Source organism: Vipera ursinii (genome assembly GCF_947247035.1).
Source record: "Vipera ursinii genome assembly, contig: scaffold_383, whole genome shotgun sequence".
NCBI lineage: Eukaryota > Metazoa > Chordata > Lepidosauria > Squamata > Viperidae > Vipera > Vipera ursinii.
This window is the reverse complement of record NW_028148099.1, coordinates 20,001-21,589: the sequence shown is the minus strand read 5'-3', so window position 1 is coordinate 21,589 and position 1,589 is coordinate 20,001. Positions and strand designations below refer to the sequence as shown.

At 53.9% G+C, this 1,589-nt stretch overlaps 1 protein-coding gene across 1 annotated transcript in view; it reads left to right on the top strand.

The window, feature by feature from the left end:
• Positions 1-649: 649 nt before the first annotated feature.
• LOC310650753 (cGMP-dependent 3',5'-cyclic phosphodiesterase) overlaps positions 650-1,589 on the top strand; it is a gene marked incomplete at its 5' end in the record, with an annotated part of 20,122 nt that continues 19,182 nt past the window's right edge. The window contains one exon of the mRNA XM_083380337.1: positions 650-728. Coding sequence (XP_083236463.1) covers positions 650-728 — 79 coding nt within the window. The remainder of the gene's footprint in view (positions 729-1,589) is intronic.

The following is a 1,589-nucleotide window of genomic DNA, read 5'->3' as shown; positions in this document are numbered from 1 at the left end:
CGAGTGAAAAGAGAGAAGGAAAGAAGGGGTAGAAAGGAAGGGAACGGAAGGAGGGTGGAATGAAAGAGGGAGTGGAAGGGAGGGAGAGGGAGAGAAGAAGATGGAAAGAAGGGAGGAAGAAAAACAAGGAAGGAAGGAAGGAAGGAAGGAAGGAAGGAAGGAAGGAAGGAAGGAAGGAAGGAAGGAAGGAAGGAAAAGGGAGGGAGGAAGAAGGAAGGAAGGAAGGAAGGAAGGGAGGGACGGGAAGGAAGGAAGGAAGGAAAAGGGAGGGAGGAAGAAGGAAGGAAGGAAGGAAGGAAAAGGGAGGGAGGAAGAAGGAAGGAAGGAAGGAAAAGGGAGGGAGGAAGAAGGAAGGAAGGAAGGAAGGAGAGAGAGAGAGAGAGAGAGAGAGAGAGAGAGAGAGAAGAAAGAGGGCAGGGAAGGGATAGGAAAAAAACGCATCCCAGCCGTTCTCTGCACATAGGAGTAACTTTTGGAGTGGAGCATTGGTCCCAGAGCTCCAGGAATGAGGGGCAGCCATCCCTGCCAGGGCGCCCCACTTTCTCCTCCTCCTCCTCCTCCTCCTCCTCCTCCTCCTCCTCCTCCTCCCCCCATTCCCCACCTGCCAGGCCCTCTCCTCACCCTCTTCCTTCCTGGGACTGCCTTGCAGATGTTCGGTTTTCCTGCTGGACCGAAGCAGCCATGAGCTGGTGGCCAAGGTGTTCGATGGCGGAGTGGTGGATGACGAGGTGAGACAGGCAGGGCAGCGGGAGTGCCGGAGGAAACCAGAGGGGTTGGACTAGAAGACCTCCCAGGTCCCATCCAACTGGGCGATTCTGCTCTTCTGAACGGAGAGAAGGCGTCGCTCCGCTGGCCCACAGCCCAGATCAGAACTCCCACGGCTCGGGAAGACGGTCACCTCAGCCACGCCTGATCGGAAGACCCTTTTTTCCCACCCATAGATAGTCGCTAAGCAGACCCGTACGGTTGTTAAGTGAATCGTGTGGCCGTTAAGCGAACCCAGCATTTCCCCCCCCCCCCCCGCTTGACTTTGCTCATCCGAAGCCAGCTGGGAAGGTCACAAATTGTCACTGCGTGACCCCGGGACCCTGCAATCCGTTGTTAGAAACACAGAACTTTAAGTCCTTTAAGAGCAGGAAATGTGAGGTTTCACATCCCGACATTCTCTCTTTGGTCCGAGCGCTTTGCAAACCCGGGTCTGTTGAGCCCAAGGCTGGGTGTTGGGTCTTAAGTGAGGCTTTGCAAGAAAGAAATCTTTCAAAAAGCCATTTCCCTCCTGAGATGTTAACTTGTGAGTTGTGCATGAGTTGCTTACAGACCTGGATAATTTATGGACAATTCAAGTGAAATATAGGCAACTGTTACTGTGCAGCTCCTGTGTTCTCTCTCTCTCTCTGTCTCCACCAATATCTCTCAACCTGGGCAACTTTAAGATGCTGGCTGGGGGATTCTGGGAGTCAAAGTCCACCCACCTTAAAGCATGCTGGCTGGGGGATTCTGGGAGGTCCATTATCTTAAAGCGCACTGGCTGGGGGATTCTGGGAGTCGAAGTCCACCCACCTTAAAGCATGCGGGGTGAGGAATTCTGG